The sequence below is a fragment of the Oppia nitens genome, unplaced genomic scaffold, assembly GCF_028296485.1.
Source record: "Oppia nitens isolate AA-2021 unplaced genomic scaffold, nextdenovo-longstitch-racon4-pilon3 scaffold20_pilon_pilon_pilon, whole genome shotgun sequence".
Lineage (NCBI taxonomy): Eukaryota > Metazoa > Arthropoda > Arachnida > Sarcoptiformes > Oppiidae > Oppia > Oppia nitens.
Genome location: NW_026533200.1, coordinates 1,401,231 through 1,422,372, shown reverse-complemented (window position 1 = coordinate 1,422,372; position 21,142 = coordinate 1,401,231). Strand labels below are relative to the sequence as shown.

Sequence of the window (21,142 nt, the reverse complement as noted above, 5' to 3'; positions counted from 1 at the left end):
TACCTGTATTATTTATTTAATTAAAAAATTTAATGATTTTTATATTTTTCATAATTTTATAATCACAATTTACATGACTATATAGTTATTGAATTTAAAGTCTATTAATTTAGTTTTAAATAACAATAGTATTTAGCATTAATATTATAGTTTTGATTTTTTAAACAATTATTTATATTATTTAAATAAAATTTTTATCAATAAACTGATTTAACTAATTTAATAATGTTTATTAATTCAACTAGCAACTATTGATGTATTATTTATGAATAAATTGTATATAATTAATTTGATTTAATTTAAATACTTTGAAAATTTTTGTTATTATACATATAATAATAATATATATAATATTTATTTAAAAATGATAATGCTTATTTAAAAAAATAGTTTTTTAATTTAATATTATATTTTTATTATTATTATTTGTGTAATAATTTTTTTTTTAAAAACATAACTTCAAATTAGTTAAAAAAAATTATTAAAACATTGAGAGATTAAAACATAAAAGTTTATTAGAAATTTAAATGACTTTACATATATATCAATTAAAATATTATTAACAAAATTTTCATTGATCTCAAATAATTACAACTTAATTAATTAATTAGAAAAAACAATAATTATTTTTAATTTTAAAAAATCAAATAAATAAATATAAAGATTATAATTTATAAAGTGTATATAATTTTGCTGTTTTTATATTAAAAATATTTAAAAAACAAAGTAATAGCTCAATAAAATCAAATAATAAAAAATAATAAATACTTTCATTGTTTTTTTTCAACAAAAAAGAACTTAAAAATTATTAATTATTATTAGTATTATTTTAAAACATTTTTACAAATATCAATAATTTTGTCGATCAATGTTTGCAATGTCTTACTAAACGTTTGAATGGGTAAGTACTGGGCGGGTATAATACCGGCCACTTTAGTACTGCCCAATACCGATTGGATGGCCTGATTGCTGGCCCGGCCTATCAATTGTAACAATTCGACAAATACTGTACCGACTTGTTTGGGCGCCTCCTCGGCCGTTAATTGTTTGCCAACACTATCCGATAGTTTATAGGTAACCGGTCCGAAATGTTTGTCCAACAATGGCTTACCCTGACGTTGCTTACCCGCCAATAATGGTTGAATAGTTTGATGTATTGTTTGGCCAATTTGTTTGAACAATTGACTGACCAGTTTCATAGCCGCGCTAACTGCCGGTGCTTTCTGGGCGAATCGTTTTTGAAATACGTCGGCATCGTCGCCAAGATCTCGGATTATTTCGGCAAAATCATCCCGAATGGCAAACATTAGGTCATCGGCGGGTACTTTACCGAAACGATCGAAAAATTGGGTAAACATTTTACCCGTAGATTCGAGTCCCGGTTTATTTTTCTTGACAATATCATTGAAACCGTTTCGCTTATTCATAGCCACCAAATCAAATTTGATTGGTTTAGTATCTATAGGTGTATATATAAAACAATTTAGTTATGTATGTATGTGTGTATGTGTTGATATATATATATATGGATATTTATGTATATGTGTATGTGTGGTTATGTATGTATATGTATGGAGATGATATGTATGTATGCGTGTGTGTATGTGTGGATATGTATGTGTGTGTATGGATATGTATGTATGTGTGTGTGTGTGTGTGTGTGTGTGTGTGTGTGTGTGTGTGTGTGTGTGTGTGTGTGTGTGTGTGTGTGTGTGTGTGTGTGTGTGTGTGTGTGAATATTTATCTATATGTGGATATATATTGATAAAAATAATATTTATAATTGTAATTTTAAAAAATATATATTATATTTATATTAATAATTAGTTTTACAGTATTATAACTATTACTTAGTATTAATATTAATAATAGTTTAATTTTTTTAAATTTATAATATATTAATAATAATTATATAATAATAATATTAATATTAAAACAGTTATTATTTAAATAGTTTTTTAATAGTTCAAAAATAAAATAATAATAATTTTTAAATAGATATATTACCTTGATAGCTCATAGAAAATTGCATTGTAAATACAACTATAAGTATAGTTGCTAGTTGATTCTTCCACATTATTATTATAATAATATTTTTTTAAATTAAAATATTAATTAAAAAAAATATAGATTAGTATATTTAAAAAATTTAATAATAATAATAAGTATAATAATATTGTTAAATAAATTTTTATAAAACTATAATATAATTTTGATTCATTGATTATAAACTACATATGTTTATATAGTTTTTTTAAAATCCTAACTAATCATTATTTACTAATAAAAAATATATAATTAATTGTTTATCATTATAACTAAATTTTTTAATTGCTAATAATGTTCTTAAGTGCACATTTTTAAAAAAAATTTAAAAAAATATATTATGATATACAGTATAATTTCATTATATTTTTTAATTACTAATCATTTATTTAAGTACTAATAATTTTTAATCCTAATATTTAAAAAAAATAAATTAACTAAATTATAAAACATATAATTTTGTTATATTTTTCATATTATATTATATAACTAATTGTACAATTAGTTAAAAATCAATAAAATTAATTAATATTGTAATTATTTATTATATTTTATATTATAGCAAATTTAATTTTTATAAATTTAAATACTATTTTAATTTTTTTATTGTATTAAGTAAATAATTAACTAATTTATTTTTTTTAATAAAATTTTTATAAAAATATATATATATGCATTAAAATATAAAAAATAATATTAATTAATAATTGAAAATAAAAATTATCAAACAATGAGCGGTTTAAAGGAGGCTTAAAGTTTAATAGAAATATTGAGAGTTAAAACTTAATGGTATAATTATATTAAATATTTATTTTTTAAAATCTAAAAGTTATTTTTAAAATTATTATTTATGACATTTTATATAAAAAACAAAATAAAATTAACAAAAAAAAAATTATTTTTAGATATTTATTTAATTTATGTTTTAACATGTTTTATTTATAAAAAAATTTAATAAATAAGTACAGTATAATGTAATGCAAATTAATTTTAATATTTATTCAATCATTAAAAAAAATTTAAACAAAAAAATATAGAAATACTATATATATAGTAATATCTGCTTACAAATAAAATATTATATTTTTTATCAATAAAAAAACATAACAATTATTTAGTATTATTATAATTATTTTAAAACATTTTTACAAATATCAACAATTTTGTTGATCAATATTTCCAATGTCTTACTAAACAATTGTATGGGTAAGTACTGGACGGGTATAATACCGGCCACTTTAGTCCTGTCCAATACTGATTGTATGGCCTGATTGCTGGCCCGGCCTATCAATTGTGAATATTCGACAAATACTGTACCGACATGTTTCGGGATCTCCTGGGCTGTCAATTGTTTGCCAATAATATCCGCTAGTTTATAGGTAACCGGTCCGAAATGTTTGTCCAACAATGGCTTACCCTGACGTTGCTTACCCGCCAGTAACGGTTGAATGGTTTGATGTATTGTTTGGCCAATTTGTTTGAACAATTGACTGACCAGTTTCATAGCAGTTGAAACTACCGGTGCTTTCTGGGCAAATTGTTTTTGAAATACATCGGCATCGTCGCCAAGATCTCGGATTATTTCGGCAAAATCATCCCGAATGGCAAACAATAGGTCATCGGTGGGTACTTTACCGAAACGGTCGAAAAATTGGTTTAAAATTTTACCTATCGATTCGAGTCCGGGTCTATTTTTGGCTATAATATCATTGAAACCGTTTCGCTTATTTATAGCCACCAAATCAAATTTGATTGGTTTAGTATCTAATTATATATAAAACAATTTTGTTATTTATGTGATTTTTTTATAAATATATGTGTGTGTATGGGTGTGGATATGTATGTATGTGTGTGTGTGGATATGTATATGTATGTGGATATGTATATGTGTGTGGATATGTATATGTGTGTGAATATGTATATGTGTGTGGATATGTATATGTGTGTGAATATGTATATGTATGTGGATATGTATATGTGTGTGTTTGTATGTGTATGTGGGTGTATGTGTGTGTGTTTGTGTGTATTTGTGTGTGTTTGTATGTGTATGTGGGTGTATGTGTGTGTGTTTTTGTGTATTTGTGTGTGTTTGTGTGTGGATATGTATATGTGTGTGAATATGTATATGTGTGTGAATATGTATTTGTGTGTGGATATGTATATGTGTGTGAATATGTATATGTGTGTGGATATGTATGTGTTTGTGTACGTATATAAATGTATATATATATATGTGTGTGTAGATATGTAGGTATGTGTGTTGGTATTTAAGATTTCAATAATAATTATAATATTTAAAAATAGATAATTATATTATGTTAAAATATTATTATTATTATTATTATTATTAGTAGTAGTAGTAGTAGTAGTAGTAGTAGTAATAATAATAGTAGTAGTAGTAAAAGTAGTAGTAGTAATAGTAGTAAATATTTATATAGATTTAATAGTATAGTGTAATATATTTAAATATAATAAAATAATTATTTAAATTAATTTAAATTTAAATAGTTTTTGTTTAATTTAAAATATATTAATATTAATATATTACCTTGATAGCTCATCGAAAATTGCATTGTAAATACAATTATAAGTATAGTTGCTAGTTGATTTTTCCACATTTTTAATTATTATTATATAGTTTATTTTATTAATATATTTATTGAAAAGTATAAAAATATTAAAATAAAACTATAATATATATTTTTTATACTATCTTAGACTATAAATTACATGTCTTTATATAGTTTTTATATTGTATAAAAAAATCTTATATAAAATCGGATAAAATAGTAGAGACTGTGGTTTTTCAAATAAAACTATATGATAGAATAAAATGATATAAAATAGTAAAATAGTTAATACAATTCTATATTAAGATTTGACTCTCAATTTTATAAATCTAAAAAATATGTAAAAACTATTATTATTTTAAATTATTATTTATTACTTTTTAGATAAAAACAAAAAAAAATTAACAGAAAAAATATTTTTAAGACATTTATTTAATTAAATTAAATGTTTTATAAAAAAAAAATAATTAATATATAAGAATAATGTAAGTAAATGTAATGCAAAGTTATTTTAATATTTATTTAATAATCAAAAAAGTTTAATCAAAAATAATTTATACAAATATATAGTAATATCTGATTAAAAATAAAATATTATTACGATTATTATTATTATTTTAAAACATTTTTACAAATATCAACAATTTTGTTGATCAATGTTTCAAATGTTTTAGTAAACGTTTGTATGGGTAAGTACTTGACGGGTATAGTACCCAATACTTTAGTCCTGTCCAATACTGATTGTACGGACTGATTGAATGCCCGACCTATCAGCTGAAACAATTCGACAAATACTGTACCGATTTGTTTGGGCGCCTCCTGGGCTGTCAATTGTTTGCCAACACTATCCGATAGTTTATAGGTAACCGGTCCGAAATGTTTGTCCAACAATGGCTTACCCTGACGTTGCTTACCCGCCAATAATGGTTGAATGGTTTGATGTATTGTTTGGCCAATTTGTCTGTACAATTGACTGACCAGTTTCATAGCCGCGCTAACTGCCGGTGCTTTCTGGGCAAATCGTTTTTCAAATACATCGATATCGTCGCCAATATCACTGATTATTTCGGCAAAATCATCCCGAATGGCAAACAATAGGTCATCGGCGGGTACTTTACCTAAACGATCGAAAAATTGGGTAAACATTTTACCCGTTGATTCCAATCCGGGTTTATTTTTGGCTATAATATCATTGAAACCGTTTCGCTTATTCATAGCCACCAAATCAAATTTGATTGGTTTTGTATCTATAGGTATATATAAAACAGTTTAGTTATGTATCCGTGTGTGTATGTTTATGTATGTATGTGTCTTTGTGTTTGTGTGTATAAATGTATATGTTTGTAGATATGTACGTGTGTGTATGGATATGTATGTATGTGTGTGTCTATGTATGTGTGTGTCTATGTATGTGTGTGTCTATGTATGTGTGTGTCTATGTATGTGTGTGTCTATGTATGTGTGTGTGTCTATGTATGTGTGTGTCTATGTATGTGTGTGTCTATGTATATTTGTGTGTATATGTATGTATTTGTATATGTGTTTGTATGGATATGTACGTATGTGTGTCTGTGTGGTTATGTTTGTGTGTGTATGTATGTGTGTGTATGTATGTGTCTATGTATGTGTGTGTCTATGTATGTGTGTGTCTATGTATGTGTGTGTCTATGTATGTGTGTGTCTATGTATGTGTGTGTCTATGTATGTGTGTGTCTATGTATGTGTGTGTCTATGTATGTGTGTGTCTATGTATGTGTGTGTCTATGTATGTGTGTGTCTATGTATGTGTGTGTCTATGTATGTGTGTGTCTATGTATATTTGTGTGTATATGTATGTATTTGTATATGTGTTTGTATGGATATGTACGTATGTGTGTCTGTGTGGTTATGTTTGTGTGTGTATGTATGTGTGTGTATGTGTGTGTATGTATGTGTGTGTGTATATATATATATATATATATGTGTGGATATGTACAGTATGTATATGTATATTTGTGTGTGTGTGTGTGTGGATATGTATATAATAAAATAATAATTTTAATAATATAACATATTACCTTGATAGCTCATCGAAAATTGCATTGTTAATACAATTACAAGTATAATTGTTAGTTGATTTTTCCACATTATTGTTTTATATTATCAAAATATTTATTGAATAAAATATTGATTTGTATATTTAAAAAAAAAAGTTTTACTTTTTTAAATATTTACAATACTATTAAGTATAATAATATTGTTAAAATAAGTTTTTTTTAAAAAAATAAAACTTTCATATAATTTTATTATACTGTCTTAGATTTAGAAACTACATGCCTTTATATAGTTTTTTATATTGTATAAAATCAGATACAAAAGTAGTTTAACAGTGGTTTTTCAAATAAATCTATATGATAGAAAATTAATTTTTACAATTATTGAGCTTTAGTTTTTAGATTTGTGAATACCATTTAAAAAACTTATAAATTTTATCATCTTTATAAAAATAACTATTAATTTTTCAAGTATTTACAAACTTTTTAAAAAATGTAAAAACTAAATATTACACATGTATTTTTATAAAAAAAGCTAATCATAATTTCAATTTAATATATTAATAGCTTTAAAAAATAGATAAAAAAACAAAAATTTTTAATTATAAAATTTCTTTATAAAATCAATGTCTATTATGTTAAAACTAAAAAAAATAAAAATATTCTTAATGGAAATTTTACTTTAAAAATTACTTTACAAGAATTTTAGTGAAAAAAATAATATATAATAAATTATCAGTTAAGTTATATTTCTTGTAATTATAATAAAAATTAGATACATATTTGTGTTAACTATTTTCGATATATTTTTTATTTGCAAAAAACCTCTGTCACTATCTCACCATTTTGTCTCCGATTTTCATATATATATATATATATATATTCTACACTTAGATTACATTATTATTTCGAAATAATACTAATCATAATTTTTTTTATAAATTGTTAAAATCATTATTAACAGAATATGAAATTTTCAAATTTTTTTTAATAATTTTTTTAATTGCTAATCATATTTTTAAGTACTAATAAATTTTTTAATGCTAATAATTTTTGAAAAAAAACAATTAAATTATAAATCATATAATTTTGTTATATTTTTCATGTTTGATTATTATCTAATTTTATAATTAGGTTAAAACTAAATAAAATTAGTTAATCAAATTTAGTTGAATTTAATTGAATTGTAATTATTTATTACTTTATATTTAAATACAAAAAAAATAAAAATATCTTTATAAAGATTAAAAATCGGTATCTATTTCTAACCTAAACATATAGTATGTTATCATTACTCCATGGTAACTTTAACTTAAAATTTAACTTAAAATTTTAACTTTAAATAGTTTATTATTAAGCGCCCCCTCCATTAGACCGCACATTGTTTAGATATATTATTTTTTTTTTATTAATTATTAATTAAACCTATTTTCTATAATTTAATGCAAAAAAAATTATTAAATATGTATTATTAATAATTGCAAAAACTATTAATTATAGTTTTTTTAAAAAAAATTAAGTGAACTAGCATACTAATTATTTGTTTAACGATATGTATATATTATATATTAGATTATTAAATAATTTACAGATTTAAAAAAAAGTTTTAATTTTTAAAATATTCATTTATTTATTAATATTAAATCAAATAAAACATTTAGACATAAAACAAAACATATAAAAAAAATTATTATGAAATTAAAATGATTTCTACATTTAATAAAACAAAAAATTATTAGCAATTTTATCTTATAAACATGTAATGGAAAATTACCTGTATTATTTTTTTTAATTAAATAATTTAATGATTTTCATAAATTTATAAAGTTTTTATTATATATAATAATGTCGAAAAAATCTAATAGTAATTGTACATTTAATTGTATTAATCAATAAAATTTTCAGTAAGCTATCAATGTAATATGTCATTTATAAAAATTATTATTTTTAAAAAAAAATTAATTAAACTATTTAAATATCCATTAAGTTGCAACTAATTGATTTACACTAAATAATGTTATATATATATGTAATTTTTAGTTTTATTTATCTATTTATTTTCTATATAAAAGCTATTAATTTATATTGAAACTTATTTAATATTATTTTTGTTTAATATAAAATTTTTACATAGATTAAAAAATTATCTGTGCAATTTATTTTTTTAAAAACATAACTAAGTTAAAATAAAAATTATTAAAACATTCAGACATTAAATATAACATAAAATTTTATTAGAAAATTAAATGATTATATATATAAATATATATATATATCAAATAATAATAAATTAATTTATTAATTAGAAAATTAACAATAATTTATTTAATTTCCAAAAAATCAAATAAATAAATAGTAAGCGACTAATTCTAAAATATATAAAATTTTACTATTTTTTAAATTTTTTAATTGATTTTAGTAATTTTAATATAATACTTAATTTAATTAACTAATAAAAGTTATTGTTTAATTAAACATAAAAAACTAGAAAAATAAAATGATTTTTAATATTTACTTAAAAAATAATTCTCTAATAAACATGTAATGGAAAATTACTTATATTATTTTAATTAAAAAATATAATGATTTTAATAATTTTATAAAATTTAAAGTTTTTTTTTTAAAAATTACACCACAATTAACATGACTATACAGACTATATAAATCCCATGAAAATTATATTAAAATTATTGAATTTAAAATCTAATAATTTAGTTTAAACATTTATTTAGGATTAATATTATAGTTTATATTATTTAAAGTTTATTTTATCAATAAACTGATTTAAACTAATTTTTATAATGTTTAAAATTCAACTAGCAACTGTTGTTGTTGTATTATTTATAATGCTGATTTCCATGAGCCATCAAGGTAAATATTAGATATCACTATATTATAATTGATTGTATATAAAACTATTATATTAATATTAAAAATTATTATTAATATTATTAATTTTTATTATTTAACAAAAAATCATAAATTAAAATATATTTTTTTTATTAATTTTTGCATTTTTTTTAAACACACACAAACTCATACACACTTGCACACACTTATATATACACACACACATACACAAATACATACACACACTCACACATACACACACACACATACATACATAAAAACAAACACACACACATACATACATACACACACACACATACAACACACATACATACATATAAACATAAAACAAACACACACTTACACATACATAAACCCACACTCACACACATATATATATATATATATATATATACATAAATACACACACATACATAAATACAAACACATATATATATATATATATACACACACATTGATATACCCACAGTAGACCCGATACAACCGGTCAAGTTTGATATGGTGGCAATTAATCAGCGAAACGGTTTCGGTACTATTGCCACAAAACTGAAATCCCGTCTCGAAATAATGGGCAACGGTTTGGACAAATTTTTTGCCGCATTCGCCAACGCACCCGTAGATACCGGTGATGATAGCCTATTGTTTATCATACGCGACGATTTGGGTGAGGTATTGACTAATTTTGCCAACGATATGGACGCCTTTGAGCAACAATTTACAAAAAAATCGGCGAAACAAGCAGCCCAAGCGGTCAAACGGGTCGGACAGTTACTCAGACAACTCGCCGGGGAAATCGGTGTAATTATTACACCACTAGTCGTCGGACAGACACGTAATGGCAAACCATTAGTTAATCAGAATTTAGGTTTGTTTACCCAGAGATTGGCGTCAAGTGCTGGTCAAATGTTGACTACGGAGGAGTCACCTAAATGGGTATCCACTGTATTGGTGGATGTATTTGAAACACTAGCCCAGGCTAGCAGTCAGTCTATACAATCTAATTTAGATAGGATTAAAGCCCAGTCCAAACAAACTGGTGGTCAACTATCCAAACAATACCAAACCGTTCAACTGGTTGGCCATAAATTGGACAAACAGTTGAAGAAAATTGTCGATATTTGTAAAAATGTCGAAAATCAGTAATAATAATAATAATAATTAATTTTATGTTTTTTAAAAACTAATAATTATATTCTAGTTAATAGATTTAATAATTTATGATTTACATTATTATTATTATTATTATTATTATTATTATTTTAAATTTGTTATTCTTTTAAAACCAAAATTATTGATAAAAAAATAGTTTAATAAATTTTCTATTATATCTAAAAAATTAATTACTAAAATAAAATAACTTTTTAAAAATACTTTTAATATAATTTTATTTTTATTATATTAAATTGTTGTATAAAATTTTTATTTATTTATTTTTTTTATTTGTAATAATAATAATTAACAATAGTAAATGTTAAGCAAATAATTAATAACTAATTATATAACAAGTTAATTAGAAATTTTATTTTTAAATATATATTTTAACAATAATATTACAGATTTAAAATAAAGTAATTTTTCATTATTAACCTGTTATTAACAAAATAAATAAAGTTTGTTTGTTTGTAAAATATTAATTATATTTTTAATGTTATATAAAAAAATATAAAATTAATTTTATTAAAAAAAAATAATATAAACAACTGTGTAAATATAATTAACTAACTTTTAATATAATATTTAAATTAAATTACAAATACTTGTTTAAAAAACTAAATAATTTATTTATTTATTTAAACTATAGACTTTATATTATCATTTTATATCATTTAATTAATATTATTTTATAATAATAATAATAATATAATATTTATTTAAAAATTATAATAATTATAAAAAAATAAATATTTTCTATTTTTGTTTATATGAATAATTAGCAAATGTTTAAGGAAAGTAATAAATAATATTTATTCAATAATAATAATAATAAACAAAAAGTTTAAACAAAAAAATAATAATATACAAATATAGTAAATATCTCTTTTGAAAAAATAAAATATATTTTTTATCAACAATTATTTATTATTATTATTATTATTATTATTATTATTATTATTATTATTATTATTATTATTATTATTATTATTTTAAAACATTTTTACAGAGACCGACAATTTTGTTTAGCAATGTTTCCAATGTCTTACTAAACACTTGTACGGGTAAGTACTGGACGGGTATAGTTCCCAATACTTTAGTCCTGTCCAGAACCGATTGGATGGCCTGATTGCTGGCCCGGCCTATCAATTGAAACAATTCGACTAATACTGTACCGACATGTCTGGCCGTCTCATGGGCTGTCAATTGTTTGGCAACACTATCCGATAGTTTATAGGTAACCGGTCCGAAATGTTTGTCCAACAATGGCTTACCCTGACGTTTCATACCCGCCAATAACGGTTGAAATGTATGCTGAATTGTTTGGCCAATTTGTTTGAACAATTCGCTAACCAGTTTCATAGCCGTTGAAACTGCCGGTGCTTTTTGGGCAAAATGTGTATGAAATACGTACATATCGTCGCCAATATCTCGGATTATTTCGGCAAAATCATCCCGAATGGCAAACATTAGGTCATCGGCGGGTACTTTACCGAAACGATCGAAAAAATTTGGTAAACATTTTACCGGTCGATTCAAATCCGGGTTTATTTTTCTTAACAATATCATTGAAACCGTTTCGCTTATTCATAGCCACCAAATCAATCTTTATCGGCGATTGTTTTGTGGCTGAGTGTATATAAAATAATTAAGTTATGTATGTATGTGTATGTGTGTGTGTGTCTGGGTGTGAATATGTATGTATGTGTGTGTATGGATATATATGTATGTGTGTGTGGGTTAGACTGACCACCCATACAGGTGCCGCCTGTATTATACAGGAATTTAAGGTCTGATACAGGTGACAGGAAAAGGGCTAACCTGTATAATGTAATATACAGTTTAAAAATATGTGAAACTAATTAATTAATAAAAGTATAAAATAACTATGAAGTAAATTTTTTTTTAATAAAAATTGCTTGTATTTTAATATAAAGTTTAAATATATAAAATAAATTAAAAAAAAAATAAATTTTATAAAAATAAAGTTGTTTATGTTTGTCAATAGAAAATTAAATTTCATCTTTTTATGTAATTATAATATTTAAATTTAATTTTTCTTAATTTATATTATAAATATATAAATATATATATTTAAATACAGATTAACATACAGGAATATAATATTTAATATACAGGAAAATACAGGTGAAATTTATATATTTTATTCTATTATACAGGTTTACTAATAAATTGAGTGGTCAGTCTAGTGTGGGTGTGGATCTATATATGTGTTTATGGATATGTATGTGTGTGTGTGAATATGTATGTATATGTGTGTGTGTGTGGGTGTGGATATATATATATATATATATATATATATATGTATGTATGGATATTTATGTATATGTTTGTGTGTGTGGGGGGGGGGTTCAATATTAATTATAAATTTAATTTTAAAAAAATACATTATTATATTATGTTAAAGTATTATAATTACTGTATAATTATTATTATTAGTAGTAGTAGTAGTAATTGTAGTATTTATATAAATATTTATACAGATTTAATAGTGTAATATACTATAGTTCATTATATTAATATAATAAAACAACTAAAATATTTTTTAAATTTAAAAATAATATAATAAACTTTTATAAAATATTACCTTGATAGCTCATCGAAAATTGCATTGTCAATACAATTATAAGTATAGTTGCTAGTTGATTTTTCCACATTATTATTAAAATAATACTATAATAATAATTTAAAAGCAAAATATTTATTGAAAAAAATGATTTGTTTTATTTTTCAAATATTTTATTATACTATCTTAGAATATAAACTATATATCGTATTAAAAAAAATTTAACATAAAACTCACTTTAATATAATAATTAACTTAAATTACAAAAATTATGTTTTTAAAATTATCTTTATTTAATTATCTATATAATTATTGTTTATTTAGACACTTTAAAATTTATTATAAAATTAATTAATGATTTTTATATTTAAATAAAAAAATAAAATTTATTAGCAATCTTTTCTATTAACCATGTAATGGAAAATTATAATTTTTATTTTATTTTTTGATTTAATGATTTTACTAATTTTTTCATATTTTTTATTATTTTATTAAATTGCACCCATATAATGGAAAATTACCATTTTCATAATTTTATATAAAAAAACAAATTAATTTATTGTTTTATTAAATTACATCACAAATTACATGACTATACAGTCTATATAAATCCCATGAAATTATATTTTTTTAAAAATATTGAATTTAAAGTTTCTTAATTAGATTAAACATTAGTATTTAATTATATTTTTATTAATATACATATATATATATATATATATATAATATTTTAGTTTATATTGTTTTTAAAAAATTTTTATTAATAAACTAATTAAATAATGTTTAAAATTCAACTAGCAACAATTGTTGTATTATTTATGATGAAGATTCCAGTGAGCCATCAAGGTAAATATTAGTTATTATATTAATTTTATAATAATTTTTTTATTTAACAAAAAAATCATAAAATAAACTTATTATCAATAATATATATATTTTTTTAATTTACATTTTCTAAACACATACAAACACACACACACACACACACACACACACACACACACATACATACACACACATTCACTTACACACACATATACTTACACATACATAAACTTACACACACATACAATTACACACACATTCACTTACACACACATACACTTACACATACATAAACTTACACATACATAAACTTACACACACATACACTTACACACACATACACTTACACACACACAAACACTTACACACACACACACACACAATTACACACACATTCACTTACACATACATAAACTTACACACACATACACTTACACACACATACACTTACACACACACAAACACTTACACACACACACACAATTACACACACATTCACTTACACATACATAAACTTACACACACATACACTTACACACATATACAATTACATACACATACACTTACACACATATACAATTACACACACATTCACTTACACACATATACAATTACACACACATTCACTTACACACACATTGATATACCTACAGTAGACCCGATACAACCGGTCAAGTTTGATATTGTGGCGGTTACTGAACGACACGGTTTCGGTACTATTGCCAGAAAACTGAAAGTCCCGCTCGATTTAATGGCCAACGAGTTGAACAAATTTTTCGCCAGTTTCGCCAACGCACCCGTAGATAATAATAATAATGACGATTATGACCTATTGTTTATCATACGCGACGATTTGGGTCGGGTATTGAGAAATTTTGCCAACGATATGGACCGGTTTCGGCATGAATTTGCTGAGAAAAAATCCAATCCGGCGGCCAATGCCGTCAAACGGGTATCACAGCTGCTGACAGATATCTCACGGGAAATAACCGAAACTATTCAGCCACTAGTCAGTGGTCAGACACGTAAAATCGGGCCATTAATTGATAGAAATTTAGGTGTGTTTACCCAGAAATTGGCTACAACTGTTGGACAAATGTTGACTACCGCGGAGATACCTAAATGGGTATCCACTGTATTGGTCGATGTATTTGAAACACTAGCCCTGGCCACGAGTCAGTCTATCAAATCTAATTTAGATAGGATTAAAGCCCAGTCTACCGAAACTGACGGTCAACTGGTATCCAAACAATACCAAACCGTTCAACTGGTTGGCCATAAATTGGACGAACAGTTCAAGAAAATTGTCGATATTTGCAAAAATGTCGAAAAACAAGAATAATAATAATAATAACAATTAATTAATTAATATATTAAGTCATTAATTAATTTTAGTTTTATTTTTTTCAAAAATTAATTATTACAGTATTCTAGTTATTATTATTATTATTATTTGCATTTTATATATTTGTTATAATTATAATTATTATTTTAAATTTATTATTTCTTTATATAATAGTTTTATTATTTTGTATAATGATATTGATAATTATTATATAATTACACAAAACTAAATTATTTGGTAATTTTTTGTTGTTGATTATTTAATAAAAGATTTAAGCAAAAAATTGTTTTATTTTATATATTTATTATATATTTGTTTTAATAATAGATTATGATTAGTATTAGTGAATATATATAACACATATAAACATATAACTTAAGTACAGTATATCAGTAATAATAATAATAATAATAATAGTAATAATTTAATTATTATACTAGCTAATTTTTTTTAATTTAAAACTTAATTAATTATTTTATCTTAAGTATAAATATTGTTTATAATATATTTTATAAATATAGTTTAATGAAATTAAAATATATTTGTTAAAAATTAGAAAACAATTATTATATTTAAAGTATGATAAAAAAATAATTGTTTTATTGTCTAAATTTTCTAATAAAAGTAATAATTTTATCAACTATAGTGTTTAATATTATATATAAAAAAATAATTTTAAAAATTTAGATAAAAACAAGTGTTTTGCTTTTTTTTTGTAAAATAAAAACAATAATAATAGCAAATGAAACAAAAATTATAAATTTCAAATAGTTTACTGTATTATTGTATTATAGTTTAAAATACTATTATTAGACTAAAATAAACAAAAAATATGTTTATTTTTAATAATAAAAATTATTATTATATTATTTGTTTTATAAATTTTTTTTTGATACTTAATAAAAAAAATATTACTTAAATAAAAAATATTATTTCATTTAACCTTTTGTTTAACCTTGATATAAATAGCATTTTTAATTTAATAAATTGATATATTAATTTTATATTATTAATATTTCTAGTTTCATAATTTATAAATAAATATTTTTAAACAAAAAACAAAAATCAACTAGCTACAATGATGTTTATACTAGTATTTATTATGCCATTATTAGTATTGGCTGATCAAGGTAAAGTACTATTACTACTAATTGTTATTTAATTATTTAATAATTATTTTCTAATATAATTAATACAAAATTATTATTATTAATAATTATAAAAAAATTATTAATATATAATCAATAAAAACTACAAAAAAAATATTATTAATAATTATTAAGAAAAAATATTATTAATTTTTTAGAAAATTTATTAATAATTGATTTATTTTTGTTTTATTTTTTGTTTGATTTATGTTTTTTTAATTTACTATTAATTATTATTATTATTATTAATATTTTTGGTTACCTATAGGAGATGGCAGATTTGGTCGCAATGTTGGGGGTAATGGTGGTTGGGGTGGTGGCGGTGGATGGGGTGTAGACTACGGTTGGTCCGATCCATTCAAACCGGCCAAACCGTTCAACATTAGCGAACTACTGGTTCAAAACGGTTTTACCGATATTGCCGAAAAACTTAAGCCACAATTGCAACAATTGTCCGATTTATTGAACCAATTTTTCAGCCAACTGTCCACGGATACACCCGATGATGATCTACTGTATGCTATCAGAGACGATATCGGCGGCCAAAATGGTCTGCTGGCCGATCAGATCAGTAAAATGGACGCCTATCGGAAACTATTGGCTGCCAAAGATCCCGTAGTTGCCGGACAAGTGGCCAATGCTGGCCAACTGTTTCGTCAATTGACCGCAGCTATCCGATCGCAATTTGTACCGCTGACCAGTGCACCCGTACGGGCTATTGCTGGCCGTCCAAACAGTCCGTTATATACGAAAAAATTATCGGAAACTATTGTAGGCCTAACCAACACAATAGGTAAACAATTAAAACCGGATGACCTGGCTAAAATTATACCAGTTTATGGTAAATATTATGAACAAATACGACTGAGCTTTGACTGGGCTATACGTACCCAATTGAAACGTATAGCTAAACAAAATCAAGGTATACTACCCGCCCAGTGGGCACCGGTACGTGCATTTGGCCAAACCATTTGGGATACTATTATGAAACGTATTGTCCAGAGTTTATAATAAATTAATAATTAAATTAAATTAATAAAAAATTAATAACTTTTGTTTACAATATTTTGTTTTAATAATTTAATTTATATAATATTATAAATTATAAAAACTGTGGTATACTTATACTGAATTATAGTTAATAGAAAAATTAGACGAAATTTAATAACTATTTATATCAAAGTTTAAACAAATGTTTTTTTAAAATATTTTATAACTATTTAATTTTTTTTTTTGTATTGAATATCGCTTAAAATTTTTTTAACAACAACAACAACAAAAACAAAAACAAATTAATAACTTTATAAAATAAATATAATAATAAAATGTTTGAAATTTATAATTTATAATAATCTAGTTGATATTATTGTTTTTATTTAAAAAAAACTAAAATACTTGTTTTATATAATTTAAAAAAAATAGATTTTTCATATAATATTTAGATAACAAAAATAATTGATAAAACATTTAATTTAATTTTATTAAATACCATTAATAGCAGTTTAAATTTTATTATTTTTTATTAAATAAATTTTTAATAAAATTAAATTTAAAAATTTTATTAACTATTGTGTTTAATATTATATGAAAAATTATATATAAAATAGGTGTTTTATTTTTTTAAGTTAAAAACAATAATAGCAAATAAAACAAACAAAAAATTATTATTGTATTATAGTATAAAAATAAATAAAATAAAATTAATTGTTTTAATATTAACAAACAAACAAAAAAATATTTTTTTAACTCTTTTGTTTAATCTTGATATATAAATAGCATTTAATTTTTATTAAAATTTTTTAAAATTATTTTATATCAATTTAGTTTAATATTAAAAAGTTATTAATTAATATATTTATATTAATAATTTTTATCAATGATGTTTATATTTATATTTATTATGCCATTATTAGCATTGGCTGATCAAGGTACAGTAATATCTATTAAATTATTTAAATTAGTTTATAATAACAACAATTTTCACAACAATTGATAAATTAATTACTAGATAAAAAATATTATTATTATTAAAAAAAAATTAAATACAATCAATAAAAACAAAAACAAAATATTATTATTTTTTTAATTGCTTACATAAAATATTATATAAAAAAGTAATTAAATTTATTTTGTTGTTGTTGTTTTTATTAACTATTAACTATTAATATTAATTATGTATACTATTTATTATTATTATTAATTATTTAGTAAAAAAATATTAATAACTGATTTAATTTTGTTTTATTTTTTGTATAATTTTGAGTTTTATTTTGTGTTTAATATTTTGTTTAGCTTTTTGTGTAATTTTTTGTTTAATTTTTTGTTTAATTTATTGTTTAATATTTTATTTAATATTTTGTTTGTTTTATTTACTATTAATTATTATTATTTAATTTTTTGATACCTATAGGAGATGGCAGATTTGGTCGCAATGTTGGGGGTAATGGTTGGGGAGGTGGCGGTGATGGATGGGGTGTAGACTACGGTTGGTCCGATCCATTCAAACCGGTCCAACCGTTTGTTGTTAGCCAACTACTGGTACAAATCGGTTTCACAGAACTGGCCGAAAAACTTAAGCCACAACTACAGCAACTATCGGATCTGTTGAACCAATTTTTCAGCCAACTGTCCACCGATACACCCGCCGATGATCTATTGTATGCTATCAGAGACGATATCGGCAGCGGTATGATTGCCGATATGATCCAAACAATGGACACCTATCAGAAACTACTGCAACCCACTAACCCGGCAGTCGCCCGTCAAGTGGCCACTGCTGGCCAACTGTTTAGGCAATTGTCGGCAGCTATCCGATCGACATTTGTACCGCTAACCAGTGCACCCGTACTACGGGCTGGTGCTGGCCATCGTCCAAACAGTCCATTATATACCCGAAAATTATCGGAAACTGTTCAATTGGTGACCAATATGTTTGTTAGACAATTGAAACCCGATGACCTGGCTAAACTAATACCCGGTTATAGTAAATATTTTCAACAAATACGACTGAGCTTTGACTGGGCTATACGCGTACAATTGAAACGTATAGCCAAACAACAAAATCAAGGTATACTACCCGCCCAGTGGGCACCGGTACGTGCGTTTGGCCAAACAATTTGGGATACAATTATGAAACGTATTGTCCAGAGTTTGCAATAAATATTTTGTTTTTTTTCTAGAAATACTAAACTATTAATAATTAATAATTTTTTTATTATTAAAACTAATAATAATACATTGATAACCAATAAATTCAATGACGGCATAATTGGCTATAATAGTTATGATTAAAACTTATAATTTGTATAAATTATTGATAAATAACAAAAAAAAAACAAATTAATTAATTAATTAAATAATTTTTATTAACATAAAAGTTATTTATTTGTTTGACAATAGTATATAAAAATTTGAGAAATTAATTTTATTTTTATTTATAAATTATGTATTGTATTATTAATACTAGTAATACATTTTAAACAACTATAAAATCTCTCTCTCTCTCTCTCTCTCTCTATCTATCTATCTATCTATCTATCTATCTATCTATCTATCTATCTATCTATCTATCTATCTATCTATCTATCTATCCATATATATATATATATATCATTATGTATCTCTCTCTCTCTCTCTCTCTCTCTCTCTCACTCACTCACTCACTCACTCACTCACTCACTCACTCACTCACTCACCCACTCACTCACTCACTCACTCACTCGCTATCTACTGAAAACTTTGGACAATACGCTGGATAATCGGATCCCAAACTGTTTGGCCAAACGGCGGAATTGGCAGCAAATTTTCGGGAAGTTGACCACTATTTTGTGCGGCAATACGTTTCAATTGTCTCCGTATGGACTGGTCATAGCTTAGTCGTATTTGATCGAAAAATTGGCTAAAAACTGGTAGAAATATCGGCGCCGCCGACGGTTGCAATAGTTTGCCAATCATATCGGACAGTCCGACCAAATATTGGGATAGTTTCTGGTTATACAGTGGACTGCCTGGACGTCCGCCGCCGCCGCCGCCACCGACGGCCCGTTTGCGACTACTGGTTAGCGGCGGTCCAAATGTCGATCTAATGTTGGCGGCCAACTGTCGAAACAGTCGGCCAGCTGTGGCTACTTTCTGGACGACTGTCTGGGGTCCCGACAGTGTTGACCGATAGGCATCCATAGCACGGGCCAAGTCGGAGACCATTGAGCCGACATCGTCTCGGATAGCGTACGGTAAGTCCAGTGGCGATGTAGTGGACAGCCGGTGGAAAAATTGGTTCAACAAATCCGATAGTTCTTGCATTTGTGGCCGAAATTGATCGGAAATCTGACTGAAACCGTTACGGGCGAGTAGTTCGTAGATATTAAATGGTGGCACCGGTTTTGATGGTTTACCATCCCATCCATGGCCACCGCCATTACCACCCCATCCATTGTCACCCCCGTTACCATTCCATCCATTATGACCCCCATTACTACCCCATCCATGGCCACCGTCATTATCACCCCATTCATTATCACCCCCATGATCACCCCCATGACCACCCCCGTTATTACCCCATCCAT

The 21,142-nt window shown here is 24.1% G+C and overlaps 4 protein-coding genes across 5 annotated transcripts; 2 read left to right on the top strand and 2 right to left on the bottom strand.

Moving 5' to 3' along the window:
- Positions 1 to 804: 804 nt before the first annotated feature.
- Positions 805 to 2,081, bottom strand: LOC128953214 (uncharacterized). The gene is made up of 2 exons (XM_054298690.1): positions 2,008 to 2,081; positions 805 to 1,459 (listed from the first exon to the last, which is right to left on the bottom strand). The coding sequence occupies exons 1-2, from the start codon at positions 2,075 to 2,077 to the stop codon at positions 825 to 827; spliced, it is 705 nt and encodes a 234-aa protein (XP_054154665.1). The 5' UTR covers positions 2,078 to 2,081; the 3' UTR covers positions 805 to 824.
- A 3,110-nt stretch (positions 2,082 to 5,191) lies between these two features.
- LOC128953191 (uncharacterized) lies at positions 5,192 to 6,883 on the bottom strand. The gene is made up of 2 exons (XM_054298664.1): positions 6,674 to 6,883; positions 5,192 to 5,863 (listed from the first exon to the last, which is right to left on the bottom strand). Exons 1-2 carry the CDS (start codon positions 6,741 to 6,743, stop codon positions 5,229 to 5,231), a joined length of 705 nt encoding a protein of 234 aa, XP_054154639.1. The 5' UTR covers positions 6,744 to 6,883; the 3' UTR covers positions 5,192 to 5,228.
- Positions 6,884 to 9,338: 2,455 nt separating this feature from the next.
- LOC128953187 (uncharacterized) lies at positions 9,339 to 10,699 on the top strand. 2 transcript variants are annotated; one of them, XM_054298661.1, is made up of 2 exons: positions 9,339 to 9,520; positions 9,993 to 10,699. In XM_054298661.1, exons 1-2 carry the CDS (start codon positions 9,451 to 9,453, stop codon positions 10,661 to 10,663), a joined length of 741 nt encoding a protein of 246 aa, XP_054154636.1. In that variant the 5' UTR covers positions 9,339 to 9,450; the 3' UTR covers positions 10,664 to 10,699. The 2 variants fall into 2 exon arrangements, with proteins under 2 accessions (XP_054154636.1, XP_054154635.1); XM_054298660.1 differs by having other exon boundaries at positions 9,990 to 10,699.
- A 3,332-nt stretch (positions 10,700 to 14,031) lies between these two features.
- Positions 14,032 to 15,426, top strand: LOC128953193 (uncharacterized). Its single transcript, XM_054298667.1, has 2 exons — positions 14,032 to 14,105; positions 14,738 to 15,426. The coding sequence occupies exons 1-2, from the start codon at positions 14,039 to 14,041 to the stop codon at positions 15,424 to 15,426; spliced, it is 756 nt and encodes a 251-aa protein (XP_054154642.1). The 5' UTR covers positions 14,032 to 14,038.
- Positions 15,427 to 21,142: the final 5,716 nt, after the last annotated feature.

Excerpts from the sequence above, each read along its gene's own strand:
- LOC128953214 (XM_054298690.1), bottom strand. The coding sequence starts at position 2,077 with ATGTGGAAGAATCAACTAGCAACTATACTTATAGTTGTATTTACAATG. Across the intron at positions 1,460-2,007 it reads ATTTTCTATGAGCTATCAAG|ATACTAAACCAATCAAATTT; the intron begins GTAATATATCTA and ends ATACACCTATAG.
- LOC128953191 (XM_054298664.1), bottom strand. The coding sequence starts at position 6,743 with ATGTGGAAAAATCAACTAACAATTATACTTGTAATTGTATTAACAATG. Across the intron at positions 5,864-6,673 it reads ATTTTCGATGAGCTATCAAG|ATACAAAACCAATCAAATTT; the intron begins GTAATATGTTAT and ends ATATACCTATAG.
- LOC128953187 (XM_054298660.1), top strand. The coding sequence starts at position 9,451 with ATGTTTAAAATTCAACTAGCAACTGTTGTTGTTGTATTATTTATAATG. Across the intron at positions 9,521-9,989 it reads GATTTCCATGAGCCATCAAG|TAGACCCGATACAACCGGTC; the intron begins GTAAATATTAGA and ends ATATACCCACAG.
- LOC128953193 (XM_054298667.1), top strand. The coding sequence starts at position 14,039 with ATGTTTAAAATTCAACTAGCAACAATTGTTGTATTATTTATGATGAAG. Across the intron at positions 14,106-14,737 it reads GATTCCAGTGAGCCATCAAG|TAGACCCGATACAACCGGTC; the intron begins GTAAATATTAGT and ends ATATACCTACAG.